Source organism: Acipenser ruthenus, chromosome 21 (assembly GCF_902713425.1).
Source record: "Acipenser ruthenus chromosome 21, fAciRut3.2 maternal haplotype, whole genome shotgun sequence".
Taxonomy (NCBI): Eukaryota; Metazoa; Chordata; class Actinopteri; order Acipenseriformes; family Acipenseridae; genus Acipenser; species Acipenser ruthenus.
Genome location: NC_081209.1, coordinates 20,829,854 through 20,844,165, shown reverse-complemented (window position 1 = coordinate 20,844,165; position 14,312 = coordinate 20,829,854). Strand labels below are relative to the sequence as shown.

At 39.1% G+C, this 14,312-nt stretch overlaps 1 protein-coding gene across 3 annotated transcripts in view; it reads left to right on the top strand.

Annotated features, from left to right (window-relative positions):
* The window catches only part of ccdc33 (coiled-coil domain containing 33), a 112,669-nt gene extending 98,523 nt beyond the window's left edge, over window positions 1-14,146 (top strand). Inside the window, exons 15-24 of one of the 3 annotated variants that reach the window (XM_058994999.1) lie at window positions 926-1,200; window positions 2,477-2,543; window positions 8,404-8,597; window positions 10,603-10,693; window positions 11,190-11,321; window positions 11,987-12,071; window positions 12,241-12,368; window positions 12,684-12,767; window positions 13,183-13,299; window positions 13,540-14,146. In XM_058994999.1, coding sequence (XP_058850982.1) covers window positions 926-1,200; window positions 2,477-2,543; window positions 8,404-8,597; window positions 10,603-10,693; window positions 11,190-11,321; window positions 11,987-12,071; window positions 12,241-12,368; window positions 12,684-12,767; window positions 13,183-13,299; window positions 13,540-13,596 — 1,230 coding nt within the window. In that variant the 3' untranslated portion in view covers window positions 13,597-14,146. Of the gene's footprint in view, window positions 1-925; window positions 1,201-2,476; window positions 2,544-8,403; window positions 10,694-11,189; window positions 11,322-11,986; window positions 12,072-12,240; window positions 12,369-12,683; window positions 12,768-13,182; window positions 13,300-13,539 lie in introns of those variants that run through there. The other 2 variants (XR_009308035.1, XM_058994998.1) reach the window with 2 other exon arrangements.
* The last annotated feature ends 166 nt before the right edge of the window (window positions 14,147-14,312 follow it).

Genomic DNA, 14,312 nt, shown 5'->3' with positions numbered 1-14,312 from the left:
TCTGTAGATGCACGCTTCTATAATGAATATTAATCTGCCAGCTACTGCAAAGGTAAGGTCTGTTTGGATACAGTTTCTAGACAACCCTCATCAGGTAGTTTTCAGTATGGAGTTTGTTTGTTTAGCCGGGAGTAGCTGTTTGCTTTAGCCAGGGTCAAGTCCTCCGTGGTTTAGTTGTGGCTGTGTGAGTGCTTGGCTATAAGCCCCTGGCAACCAAGTGTGCTGTGAGACAGGACTGCATGGTGTTATATGAAGAGAATATAGGTGACGTGTGAACTATGGTTTTCTATAGACTTGTGTATGAGGGTCAGTGAAATAAATGGCTGGTTACTACAGACCTCACACAACTACAGTAAGTACTTGAAACTGAAGAAAACTATTACAAGAATGACATTTAAGAATCCGATTTAAAATAACAATGACTTGCAGCCTTGCATTTGTAATATAGCAAGTATGTATGACATATTTGCACTGAAAAAATCTGTTTTGTTGAAGTGTTTGTTTATCTGATGTGTTTGCAATTAATGGAGAAGCAAAAGTATTGTCCTACCCGTGTTATTGGATTTCTAGAAACAAGCAGCAACACATTTTTTTAGTACCAGTATCTTTCTTAGTTTAATATGTACAGGTTATGGTTTTATATCTCTTGTGTGCACTCTGAGTGGGCAAGTACCTTGTACAAGAACACACTCATATACCATTGCACATAATAACTTATAATTCATCTGAAGTTAAAATGAAAGCAGGAAACGTAGATTTTGTCATTGAATTTAAGATTGTTTTACCATGGCAAAATAAGAAGCGATGTTTGATCGTCTTTTACAGTGCTGTAAGTTACGGATGAACCCTATCATTTACATGCCTGACTAACAGGCTGGTTGACTGGCTGGCAGCCCAGATTCACACTCCTGTTTGTTCTCCCCAGCTGCAGAGAGATGGGCTCAACCTTCCCTCCTACGACGCCCTGACGGAGATCCTCCCTGAGTATGAGCACCTGTTCAGGGCACCCATCTCCACCAAGGGGGGGCAAGACCAGAGGGGAGGGCACAAACCCCACAGACAGGACCCCCCTCTCAGGCAGGACTACCCCGGCGAACAGGACCATACGAACAGGCAGGCACCGCATGGACAACACAAAGTTCAGGACCCCGATCAAGACCCCCTCTCACTGTTCCACAGCCTCCGCTCTCCACACAAAAAGTGAGCAGCATTTCACTATCATTAGATTTTCCCCACAAAATAGTGCTTGCTACATTTCATTGTGTATCTACATACACATTCTTTAATCTTAAACTAAATATCAGAATGAGAAAGTGTGTTGCTTATTGTTGCTAGCATCCGATTGCTATGTGTAAGATTTTTGATACCTACAGTATATACTGTATATTCACAGACATTTCCAATGAACATAAGGTCCTATATTACACAAAACTGTAATGCTGTCAGTGTTTGTAATACTTATTCAGGGATGGAAATAAGACTCCCCTTTCATAGCAGTTTAATCCATTCCTGTTTACACTATGAGTTTAATAAGACGCACCTAAGCTTGTTACCTATACACTGTAATCAAGCTTGTAGTAAAACCTGGAATGGGTGAAACTGCTGTGCAATTTGAGTCTTATTTCCATCCCTATTATCGTAGTTTATGAAGAAATCAATGCATGTAGCAAAGAAGCTAGAGAGGGTTACCCCGAAGACCTGTGGAAATAACACTCAACACGTATTATGTTTCTGTATTGAACTGCAGAGAAATTTCAAACAGCATAAAGGTCTCTTAAGTTTATTCTGTGAGGCAGCATCATTTGAAATTCCTTTAGAAGCACAATGTTTAAGATACATTTTCATTTCAGTGGTTCTTTTTTTTTTAAAACTGGTGAGGACCTCAACTCCATCTCCCAATGCATCTAATCTAATGTTAATAATATCTATGTCTTTTCTGTGTGTCATTACTACCAAAGAGAATATGTTACTTTTCTGTCCCTCTGTATCAGTCAATAACTTCTTACTTTAAACATAGAGAATAATAATAATTATATTTTTTCTTCAGTTGGGAAGCAGTTGTGAAAAGTGTGAGGTTAAATCAATGTATGCTTTGTGTAGCATGGGGTCCACAAATATGAGGAAAAATTATGTATTTTCAGTTATTAACAAATTCAAATGGCTTGACTTTTACAGTGTGAAATAACATCTACCTTAAATACTCCAGTAAACAGCAGAGTCTATTCATTAGGGTATGTGTCATCACTGGCTTAGAGTTCTAATATTTTTGGAACCCATCGTATAATACAGCTATTTCAAATTTTATTGAATTCTTGGGCGTCTGTTTCTGTTTTCTGTTTTGGACTAAATACAACAAGTCCCATTTTACTCTTTGAAGAGCTGAAAACCTATAGCAAGGGGAATTACAAGAAACAAAAACAAAAAGGGTTGCCATTACAGTACAGTAAGTGACTGCTGAGTCTGTGTGCTTCTACAGCAGGGACCCTGTCCGAGACCCTGTGTACGACAGCCATGCTGCAGAAGTTATTGAACATGAAAGCAGGGTGAGTACACATTCAGACACTGCTGCTGCTGTTAGTAGTAGCAGTTGCAGTTGTGGAGAGTAATGACTAACTGCACATAATAAGGATGTAAGTCTATCATGAGGTTCTGGTGACATGCCAAACCACAAGAACCCACGATGGAATGATACCTGTATGCATGGGCGGGGGGGTCCTGGGGGGTCAAATAATGTCAAGATATTGTTTACTTTAACGGTATGTTTCGTATCAGGTATCCCACCCTTCCTGACAGTCTTGACCCCCCCCCCCCCCCCCCCCCTTCATAATAGTCTGGATCCTCCCCTGCATATGTGATGTGTTGGACGCATTGTGGCCCTTTACTGAGAGAATGCAATTTGCTGAGAGTGTATTATTCAGTAAGTGAGTCTGATACAATGTAATGCATTCCTCAGTATTCACTTTATTATTTTTTTTTTTTTTTTAAGTGTCCTTTTACACAACACTGATTGCATGAAACATTTTGCACGGATATGCCGTCCTGTTGAGATTCTGCCCTCCTAGGCGACAGGGATTAGCAGAATGAGCACTGAGCCGATATGGGAAGCAGCTGTCCCACTTTCTAGGGGCTGCCGTTGTTCTGTGGAGGATCTTTGAACCCCCCCTTCCCCTCTGCATTGATTCTGCTCACATTGAAAATCAAATCGCTTTGTATGCATTTCTTGTTGGAAATGTCAGGCACAGAGCCTGGCTATGAAACTTGTTTTGCTCAAACTGATTATACAGTGTTTCGAAAGTAGAAATGTCAATGAAATGCCTGCAGCGATGAGAGCTGTTATTAAGCCCTTGAAAAACATGTCACATTGCACTGTGCACACCGGTCTGCTAGTGAGATGGAAGGATTAGTACTTGTAGGAAATGGCACGGCACATTTTTTACTTTGTAGATTAAATATAACAGTAAACACATATTAAAATCATTTCAAATAATAATAATCACAATAAAAATTGTCATTGATGTAAAACTAAAAGTCGAGGCGATTTTTTTATTTTTGTGAGATAATAAAGTGCAAATTGGTGTTTCTTATAAAATAACCTGCATTATATCTTTTCAATATATGTTTTACAGCGGCATTGCAACTTTGTAACAACCTGTACAAGTCACAGGTATCTGTTTACGGTAGTCATCCATATTTTATAATAAAAAATCAGTTGATGTTGTGTCATGCAGTATTGTTCATGAAGCTAAAAAAAGGAATCACTGTAAATATGTATTGCCCTTATCTGTATGATGTTTTAAAGAGCAGATGTTTATTCAGGGATAACAAGATATTTAGATCACATTAGGAATGCCCCTTTGTTCCAGCACCACAATCTACCACTGTGTTTTCATTTATTTGCAGGCCAGGGTATATAACACAGTATAAAACAGACATTTTAGAAAATAAAGAACTATTATTATTCTAGATATATCACAAAGACACATCCAAGCACTTCATTGGCGGGGCTCGCCATCTGTGCTGAGAGAGTAATAGTCCTGGAGCGGCTCTAAAAGCTGTTTGGAGGCCGTTCTCTGTATTAAAATTCATGGCAGTCAGAGACTGGGGCCTGATTTGTGACCCAGATGATTGCACTTTCCTCGCTCGGATCTGAAGAGCCCCCCCCCCCCCCCCCCCACACACACACACACTCTTCCTCCTACAGTTGTGACTCGCTCCTCCATCTCATCTGCAATCATAATTTTTCCCCCTCGTGGAGCATTTCAATTAGGTGCCCAATTTCCTCAGCAGGACTCTGGGGACTCTCCACTCTCAATCCCTGTCTCCTAATCACCTGGGCTGCCTGGAGCTCCCCGGGCTGGTGCAGAGTATGCAGGAGATAGCTGGTGATGATGGTGTGGAGACTGACAGAGGCATTCTGCCTGCTTCACTCCTACAGAGAACAGCACAAAAGGCAGCTTGTTGCTACATGACATAAAGGAGAGTACAAAGACGTAATGCGCAGTGCAGTGTGGTGATCAGTGCTCTACAGTTAATCGATGCATCTTATCTATCTATCAATAGCTGTTGGTTCTTAGTATGTACACTCATTCCAGCTGTAGCGCCATTAAAGCTGTCTCAAATTTAGGTTTAATTTTATACTAGAGTTTTTGGGTCACTGTTTGCTACATTATTCTGTTGTTGTCTATCCAGTTTGTTTACATTGCTTAAAGGTAGTTTTGGCTGCTATCGCCTAAGCTGCCTCCCTCCTTGAAGACTACTTCACTCTGCGGATTAAACAGAAATGCTAATTTTGCATCTGCAGCAGCAGGAGGTTACTAATGTCATCTGCAGACTCTACTAGCTCAAGGAAGAAAAGCAAACATTTAGACAAAGAAATATATTTGCGTTATCACAATTGTGATCAGGATCAGTACGCATCAATGGAGCTGATATTTTTAACAAGGGCGTATACCCATATAGGGTAACATTTAAAGAATGTTTAAGCATAAGTAGGTTAACTCTATTATTTCTATTATAGCACTATGTGTTTGTATTCTAGAACGTAGCCAGGTCGTCCTTGTAAATGAGAATTTGTTCTCAATTGACTCCTCTGGATAAATAATGGTTTTGATTGATTTGTAGTGCCAAGCAAAGTTCAAAATCCCTTTTCTTATTGCGCTAGCAATATAATCACTGGTCCCCCATTTTCTTCTGTTGAAGATCTTTTGTCTCTCTGCTAGTATTTTATACATCAGATATTTGAAAGGCAATGCTGAAGACAACGCTGCTCCTGGTGTTTTAATCAGACCATGTGACCTACAGCAAAGTTACCAGGATGCAGATGTTCATCTATTCTGTAGTGTGGTGTTTGAAATATTTTGATATTCCTGAATTATTTTTAAAAAGTTATGAAAAAAAAATCATGATACAAGAACTATTACCATTATTTGCCATGTTCTTGAATGTGCTTTACCATGCTTTCACTGTGCTTTATCACACTTTGCCATGCTCTCACATAACTTCACTTTTACATTTACATACAGATTTATACAAACTTACTGTATATACAAAGTAAAGGCTACCGTATAGAAAGAGGTACTGTGGCTTTGTACAATTGAGGTTGAGAAGTTTCTAAGATGACTCTTTCACAATTGAGTGTGACTTGACATTTGTCCCATTTGAATGGAATTCTCAAAGAGGTCACATTTCAATGCACTGTAACCTAGCTGGGATCAGCGACGTGTTAGCATTTGAAACTCCGAACAGAAGTCCTTGCAATGGGGGTAGTGTGGCTTCAGCAGGGATTTTAAAAAGGAGCGCTGCGCTCATTGTAGTAAATCCCCCATTCATCTGGCCTGGTGGGATACCTCCAGGTGCAGAAACATGGTTAGCAGACTCTTTAGTGTCTTGTGTAAAGGAGTGATTACATTGTACACCCAGCCAAAGCTAATCGATTTAAAGGGGAGCGCTCAGATACCACAGCTGCTGAAATTTATTCCTGTTTTTAATTATTTTACCGAACAGATTAGAGGATTTCTGAAGACATGAATATTAATAAAGCAGCCACATAATCATTGAGACGAATTGTTCTGACAAATACGGCTTCAGTGGGGATCTGAATTTTAATATGGCTACTCATTATTACAGATGGCATGATATAATGCAGTGTTTCTTTTCAGCCTTCGCTCCCCCTCTAGGTCTTGTAAGGTCTAGTGGTCTACAGTGCCATCGGATGTTAGAAGCTTGAATTGAAGCACACTACACACTGTATTCTATGACAGTAAAGACTTTAAGCAGTGTTCTTTTATGGAGCCCACAGAACTATGATTTTATCAAATATTTAATTTTTTAGAGTGGTTAGTAAACTCCATTATATGTTTAGACAACTGAGTTCTGCTTAATATGCATGCTTCTCATTGTGGGATGCAGTCATTGCTTTAACCTGAGTTCAGGAGTTGGATTTTTGGTTCGAGTTTCCTGACAGGGTGTAACACAGGCTGGATCAGTCAAAGTGTCAAAGGGGCAATAGTGGTAGGCAGTGATTAGGTAGCATGAAGGCTTAAATATTTAATATTTCATTTTAAGTAAAGACACTTTGGGATAGTTCTTCAGGGAAATATGTTTTTGTAGCTGTAGCATCTTATTTAAAAGAGTCCTGGTGTGGTGTATAAAAAGATTATTTTTTACACCATGCATTGATGTCAAGTTACTTCAATAGAAATCCTTAGTTACAATATCAACATGAATATTTTTATACAGTAGTATGAAATACAGTCTTCCTTTATTGGCGTACTAAACCATAAGCATACCTTATACAAGTTAAATGCAATAAGTCTCTTGTTGCTTGTGACAGTACTCTGTTGAAATAAGTGTAACTGAAACGTGAGAGCACACAATATAAAGTGATTTAAGGTAGGGCCCCATATTTTGGATTCACCAATGTCAATAAAAAACGATGCAAGGAAAAACTGGTCCTCATCAATAGGGGCTCATTGTAGTTTGCTTTTTTTTCCACTTGGTGGCGCTTCTAGCTCATAAACATCAAAAGTAACTGAAATCCGACAAGCTTTTTGTCTGTCAACCTAGAGAGAGAGTCCAGCCCTATGTTCTTGTCCTTGAAGATGTTTCAGTGTACAGTTGTGGCACAATATATACTGTCTTTGTATTTTGGTTCTGTAGAACTAAGCAGAACAGAAATAGCAATAGAGAATATATTTTACATCAAGTGGGGATGGATATATGGAGGGGACTGTTTGACTGTTTATTAGACTGTATATCTCACTTACATTTTATATGTATCCAGTAAACCACTTATGAATAATATAGGGATATATTTATACAAGTGCATACCCTTATAAAAGTTTACTACAGTACTTTTGCAAAGTATTTTTGCATTTTTCCCATGCTTTTCCCATGGTTATACTATGCGTTTACCCTGGTTTGCCATGTTTTCAATGTGCTTTACCATACCATTGTGCTTTTAGCATGCTTTCACTGAGCATTATTTCACTTTGCTATGCCTTACCTATGGGCCGCTTGTTACAAGGGTCCAGTGGATGTAAGTCATAGTGATTTACTTTTTCATGCTAGCTGGTGGAGATGTATGATACTCGCATGCTTGTTGTGGTCTTGTTTTTTTACTCCTTTCTCATCTTGTTACTTGTAAAACGTATCAGAACCCATTCAATGTAAGCCCCTCTCATAGATCTGGGATGTTAATGTCGGTGTGGGGCAGGGTTGACAGCAGGCACTTTATCACAGTCCTCCTCTAATCTCCTCAGGGTCAGCTGACTGGATCAAGGTTCCTGTTTTGAATGGTAGGCCCGACAGGTTCAGGGCTGTCTGAGGAACCTGTTGAGGTTTCAAGGTCTCTGTGAAACAGCTGGCTTGGGCATCTGGTCAGTAAAGACACCCAGAATTTGAAATACACTGAGGGGATAGTATTTAAGGCTTTTTTTGTACCACTCAAGTGAATGCTTACGATGTACAGTATTTACAGTTTGCTTTGAGTTTTTAGACACTGATCTGTCTGAATACTTTTTTTTTTTTTCTTCGTTTCAACAGTAATGTTTGAGGGAGCTTTTTTAGTTACACAATATTAATAGAGATTTACTCAAGGCAAATTAACAAGCATTGAAATCCAGACCCCCTAGTAAGAAATATGTTGATTTTTGGAAATCATTTCAATTGAACCTGTGTTAAAAATGACAGCAAACAATAATACTGAATGTAAGGAGACACCTGACTTTCACGCAATAGTATCTACAGTGATACAAAACCTATTAAAGAGTTGTGACATCAGTTCTGTTCACCAGAATGGTCATGTTCAGCTGGCATCAGCAAGCAGCCCATGAAAGCTTCCATTGGATTGAAAGTGTGGGGTTGTGATTGCCCTTTTCCTCTGTGTGTGTGTGTGTGTGTCAGGAGCTGGAGAACTATCGCACAGCCATGCGCAAGATGGCAGAGGACATCATTGCGCTGCGGAGACACGTGGGCAATCTGGAGTCGGACAACAGCAAGCTGCGCAGCGAGCTGACCCTGCACCAGGACCTGGGGAAGACACTGCTGGACGATACAGACATCGACGTCATGACCAAGGCTGAGATCACTGACCGCATCGATACTGCCCCCCCCTCCCAAACACACACACACACACACACACACTCCTCTGCTTAGTACTAAAGCTCTGATTCCACTGCCCAATGTGCCAGTCTCATATCTGTTATTGTTAAGCACCATGCTCTTGAGCCTAGTAACTGTTTCCACTGTCAGCAAGGCTCTACTTGTTAAGTTCACTTAATGGTATAAAGAACCAGTTTAATACATAACATACATTAAAACATATATACAGTACTGATGCAAATTATGGAAACAACAAATGATTTACAGCAAGAGTGAATGATCACCTTTTTCTTGGTAAGGAGTAAAACTGAGGATGGGGAGTTTGTTGCTGGATAACTTCACTTAACCACGAGACTACCTATGCACCTCCGGTCGCTATGTCAATCATTCATTTCCATAATTTGTGTCGGTACTGTATATGTATTCTTTTCCTGTATTAAACACTGTGTGCTCACTCAACCTGCAATGAGAATGCTTTACTGACCGTTCTCCAAACTGACACCTGAGTGATCCTCCTACAAAGGGAAGCAAGACAACTGACAGTGGTGTTGAGAACGGGTTTGTAGGCAGTGGACAAAAATGTAGTTTAAAGAGTTGATTTGATCAGCCTATACAGTACAAGGGAATCCACCTGGATTTCATAAACCACTTATTATCCCCAGTGCTGTAAGATTATTGAAATAAATACAGCTGTAGCCTATCCTAGCTTGATATAGGTTAGTGCCTTCATAGGTGTAATACTAGTTGAAGCATAGTAAAAACTTTCGCTACTTGACTTTGGTTAATCTATACCCCTACTAAACTTAAACTAGTACAGCACTACCTAGGGTTATTAAGTCAACTTATTCATAATGTACATGCAGACAGACCATTCAAATTCCACATTGCATGAGCATATTAAAATTTGCCAGGCACAAATTCACCCTGTAACCTTATGTTACAATAGTTCACTTTTTTTTCTCAATTTAAGGTTTACCTTTGGAAAATGCTAAAACTTCTGTCAAAATTAAAAAAAAAGGTTTGGGTGCATTTTAAATGTAAACGTTTTTTTTTTATATTTTAAGTCCAAGGTTATCCTTGATTCATTTCCAATGGAGTCCTCTGCTTTTTGCAAACGTGTTTGTGCCACCTTCAGATAAGCCAGCTCATTTTGGTGGCAATGCAACATGATAAACGGCTCTGCGATGAATCTGTTATCTCCTGAAGGACAGATCCTGACCTTGAAATGGCGTTCGGCTGCTTAACGGACAGTTATGCTTGTGAACGCATCTGCCCGTCGCTGTTCAAAGACACAATTTACAAGCTTCCTTTTAAAATGCTGCTTTTTTCCATCTTTCCAAAGTTTCAGCTTGCCTTTCTGATAAATATTCAGACAATGTAGCAAACAAGTAAGTTGTTCAAAGCCTCACAGTTAATTTAAAAAATGTTGCTGTAAAAAGATGTATGTGAAGACATATCCAATGCATTTAATCATTTGGCTATTTTAAATTAGATTTACAGTAGTTATGGGTTTTTTTCTTCCTTTTTTGTCCTATATTGACAGTATATAAAGCCAGGCTAAGCAGTGGTGGGCATACCCAAGAGACCGTTGTAAAAATATCGAAATAATCCAATGATATGATGGTATTGTAGATATAGTTGATTATTCATCATACACTAGGAGACTGTATTGGTTGGTCAAAGCATGAGCAGAGCCTCATTCAAACATGTTGTTGCATGTTATATACCCAACCGTCCACAAGACCATTACATGAAGAAATCGGCAGTTTTTGGACACCGGTATGACTTAGCTTGGCTTTCAGATGTGTTTTGAACAAAGATTTAAACAAATGAAGCCTCTTAAAGTATTTTGGTTCTGTAAAACCGGGATACCCTTGTAAACGAAATGTTGGAAACTTACTTAGGCTCAAACCTGCTATGCAATTAGAGTCAAAAACTATGCTGGCTATATCTTAGCACCCACTATGGGCACTAAAAACTAAATAAATCCTGTTATTTTGCAGCCTCTCTGAAATTCAAACTGGCCAGCGGGACGGCAGAGGTGAAAACTCACAAAGATAAAATCCAGCAGCTTCAGAACGAGCTGATTCGGGTGAGTACACTGGCAGACGCAGATTTAAAACAGTGCTGTTATTCACAAGTCCGAGGGCCAACTGCAGTTAATGCAATCACTGTCTGCTACAATCTGAAAGGCATTCCGTGTTCAATTAAATGTATATAGAAATACAAGGTACACACATAACACACAATATATAAAGTTCGTCAGAATTAAATAATTTTCCTCTTCACTTTATTTGCCATTCTGTTACTGAGTACAGTAATAACAGAACAGCTGACCTCCATAGAAAACAAAAGGAAAGCAGTGTCTGTTTTTGTATGATATAAATTTCATTTTCATATTTGTTTTCCAGTGTAACCTGTTGCTCTGCTGCCCTAAAGTTCTCCTGTCACAAAAGGAGTACACAGTGCATATTTATATCTGTCTACAGAGATGTTGGGAAGCTGTGTGCCCCATATCCTCAGCTCTGCGTTTTACTTTCGTCCCTGAAGCACAGTCAGTAGATGTTGAGTGATTTGTTCCCCGACAGAAAAATGACCGTGAGAAGGAGCTGCTGTGTCTGCAGAGAGCTCACCAGCAGCAGCAGGCTGTCCTGCAGAGATACCAGGACCGGGCAGGCAAGGCAAAGAGCCTGGAGGGTACCATCAGACAACAAGAGAAGGTAACCCTCACTTCTTTCATTTGCAAAGCCTGGCTGGTATATGAAGCCAAGTTGTTCTTTTGCTTGAATGGCGACCTAACATTTTAAATAAATATGTTCTTACCTCTCTTTAGCACTCTACTCTCTTGTCATGTTGACTGCATTGACTGACTTTTTTTTTAAAACTGTGACTCAGGTGAAGCCTATTTATCTTGCTACTACATTATAAATTAACTTAATGTGCTGCAGGTATTAGGACACCACCTGACCCACACTTAATAGTCATTGTTGTATGAGGCTCAGATGGGACCTTAATACCTGCTGCACAGGAAGTAAATATATAACATGATGGCAAAATGGGCTTTGTCAAAACAGGTTGCCCCTTTAAGGCAGCAGCATCCCACAATTATTTTCAATACTGTATACTGTGATAGAATGTGTTGATGTTATGGATGATTGTGCAAGAATGTATTAAACACCTTACACCCAGTGATTAATTCATTCTGAGGGGAAAAGTCAAATAGACAAAGGGATGAAGGAATAAGAGGCAAATAGTACATGCTTTTAGAGCTGTTGCTATTTATATAATTAAAAAATACCGCATGTGCTATATATTTGTATTTCCTTTAGTTCAGGATCTGGTAGTTTAGCACTGGAACGTAAGACGTCTGTTGTGTTTGTTGCAGGTAATTGAAAAGATGGAAAAGGTGCTGGACACTAAACTGAAAGAAAAGAACAGAGACCAGACAGCGGCTTTGAAAAAACAAACAGGTGAGGCTGACAGTACAGGACACCCTTTCATTTCCATTGGCTTCACTTCTGCACTCAACATATTTACCACAAGCAAGGCGATGGACATTGTTTCAAGAATCCTAGCTGGTAACTACCAGCTCAGGAATGTTCTCACTAATGTGGCGTTATCCGTCTTCTGTCCAACTAGGGGGCAGCAGTGACAACTTGTGGAAAGAGATAGAGTCAGCGCTGGCATCAGAAAACTCCAGACTGAGGGCTGAGTTAGAGAAACTGCGCTACCAGTCAGCACCCAGCCCTTTCCAACAGCCCCTGCAGGTGTGTGCTGTGCTTGGACCATCACAGCAAACTGTTTATTCTACAAGTGCTTTCCCCATATAGACCAAATGAGACATGCCCATTTTCCCATGTATCCATTTCACACCACCCTCTGGTAAATACATGACTTCCTTTCCCACAAGGTATAATTGGTACAAAAACTGTTTTTCACTTATGTATAATAATAATGCAGTGCAAAAAAAAAAAAAAACACGACACTAACACAAGGCATGTATGATGTTGTATTAATCTGCAACACCCCTATATGATTATGTTCTGATAAATGTATAATTCCATGCTGTTCCCCAGAAACAGGATTTCTTCTCTGACACAGAGAAGATGAGTTTACTGGCCAAGCTGGAGAAGGCACAGGGGCGAATACAGATGCTGGAGACCCAGGTATTGATTCTTCTGCTTGCCAAGTGAAAACCTACAATTTGCTTTCTTGCCCATCATGACTGAAACAGGAAAATGCAGCTTTTATATATTACAGAATACATTTCCAAGGATTTCAAGGGCATTCCATTTACACAAAACAAGTGGCCTGTACACTGAGGGTTTGCAATCAAATTATGTTGATGAAAGAATAACTAACAAGTCCCTTAACCATGCTATGATTTATCCAAATAAAAACATAACAATTACAGCCACCTTAATGATAAGGATCTCATTAAATTTAAAATAAATAGACAGAGGTTTTATTCATGTGGGATTATTGAGGGTTATAATTTAAAAGACATTTTGCCTGTTCTAAAGGTCGGTTTTGTCCCTTGTAGTGATGCTCTCTGTATTTATTTTATGTTGTTTTCCCCAGCTGGAGGAGAACGCTCGGAGATGGGGGCGAGAGAAACAGGACATGCTCACACGGCTCAATGAACAGGAGCATGGATTTGCACGGTCCTCTACCATGATTCTGCATGACTTCCCTCTGGTCAGTTACTTACCCACTGAAACCAAACGGCCAGTCATCTACCTCAAAGCACAGCAAGCACTGTTTTTAACATTAAAACCTCCAAGTACAGAAGCACCCATACCTGGGTGCAAAGAATTCAAAGAATTATGCTCAACAGATCAGACTACATACTGTCATTTATATAATATATACTGTATAATCAAAGTTAAAAGCTTAATTGCATTGGCCAACTGTCTTAATTTTCTTTTTTTCTTTTAGAAGTCTGATTCCTTGCCAAACAACAGTAGATACAGAAAGCTGGACCCTCTGACGTAACCTTTCTGCTGCCAGACAATCAACACAGATCAAAATTTTAAACAGAAAATCTATTTTTTCCATTTAAAAAAAAACAAAAAAAAACATATGTACAGTTTATGCTTTTTCATATTTTTTTAGTAAGTGTCCAAAAGAACAATTTGTATTATTTCTATGGTCAAGATAATAAAACGAAGTTGATTGTGAAAGTGTTTCTTTTACCTATTGAAGTTTGGAGGTCGCTAAAGTTTGTTTATTTCTTCTCTCTAGTATTACCGATGAAATGTGTCACTGCTGTGGCTCCCCATTCAGAGCAGTTTCTTGGGCCGAATTTAATGAACAAACTGTGAATGTTAATTGTTTGTGCCATGTTCTTAAACATTTCTAATAAGGGTTCATGTGAGTTGTTGCATATTCATTCATTTACAGTACATGGGTTGGAATAAGAAGTTCAATAACAGCAAACTTAAATCTAAAACGTAACAATATCATGAACTATCTAAGCATTGGCTTAACTCATTAATCAGCACAAAATGAGCTGCTTCTGCATGGTTACATTACTGAAAAATATATATACTTATTATCCAGTTATCACTGTATCATTATTGAAAAATAAAATCAAATACATTGGCCACCGTTTCACATCTAGGAAATAGCTTTAATAACCTCCAACATAACAAGGTGGCCATGTAGTTTATTAGTGTTGATCTTTTGTTATGACTGTATCAAGGAAGAGC